Raw genomic sequence first — 945 nt, 5'->3', positions numbered from 1 at the left:
GTCAAACCGGCCGGCACCAGCCAAGCCAGCACCCCTGATCTGTGCCTCCCTTTGGCATGGGGTGACACCAGGCTGCTGAAATGGGGGTGCAGACATTCAGCTGGGGTATTTTACATCAGAAATGAAGCAAGTGCCTCTGCCAAGTCCTGGTCAGGACATTGTGCCAAAATACAAAGAGCAACAACTGCAACAACTGGAGGGATAACCAGAGGAAAACAAGCAGCCAGACGGGATTTCTGCACAACCCAACCTCATTCCCTTCCTGGAGAAGGCGACCGCAGCCCAGGAGATGGGAGAGGAGACGGGTGACAACATTCTCTACACCTCCACGAGCACTCACGGGTGCTACGAAGGCAAACACAACCTTGGGCTGTCCTGTACCAACAGCCACAGCTACTCCCATTCTTTTAGGGGTCCCCACAATCCCCCCACAGGGGCCCTACCCCACGCCTGCACCTTCTCTGCCACTCTCCATCCTCACCATCGAGCGGACGGGCATCCGGCAGCACTTTCAACCCTACTCCCTGTCGGCACGGTGGCTACATGCCTCTGCCGGGAAGTAAACCCACCTCCACCTCCTCCGTGCTCCTGCAGCATCCTGACCCGCTTCTGCTCCGCGTCAAACTGCTGCTGTATGAGGAGGGGGCTGCGCACATCCACAAAGCTGCCTGGGGGCTCGTCCTGCACGGCGCCAGGCACAGCTTGATTTTTTGGCAGCGAGTCTGGGGGCTGCGGCCCCCCACTGCGAGCAGGCTCCTCCAACGTCGGGGGCGACTCAGTGGAGACATAAAAGTCCTCTTGGGGCTCGTTCCTGGGCTGCGAGGAGCTGCGAGGAGTGCCCGTGTCCCTCCACAGAAGAGACCTGCTGAGACCCAAGCCCGGCGTGCCGCGGTGCAGGTGGTTGGCATTCCCGAAACACCCGTTGTCCACGCACACCGGCTGCTG

General features: G+C 60.3%; 1 protein-coding gene across 1 annotated transcript in view; it reads right to left on the bottom strand.

Moving 5' to 3' along the window:
* The window catches only part of LOC104470015 (mitochondrial antiviral-signaling protein-like), a 4,228-nt gene that overhangs the window by 1,652 nt on the left and 1,631 nt on the right, over positions 1-945 (bottom strand). Inside the window, 1 exon segment of the mRNA XM_010084785.1 lies at positions 570-942. Within this exon segment, the coding sequence (XP_010083087.1) occupies positions 570-942 (373 nt within the window).

Source organism: Pterocles gutturalis, unplaced genomic scaffold (genome assembly GCF_000699245.1).
Source record: "Pterocles gutturalis isolate BGI_N339 unplaced genomic scaffold, ASM69924v1 scaffold13150, whole genome shotgun sequence".
Taxonomy (NCBI): domain Eukaryota; kingdom Metazoa; phylum Chordata; class Aves; order Pterocliformes; family Pteroclidae; genus Pterocles; species Pterocles gutturalis.
This window is presented reverse-complemented; position numbering and strand designations above follow the sequence as displayed.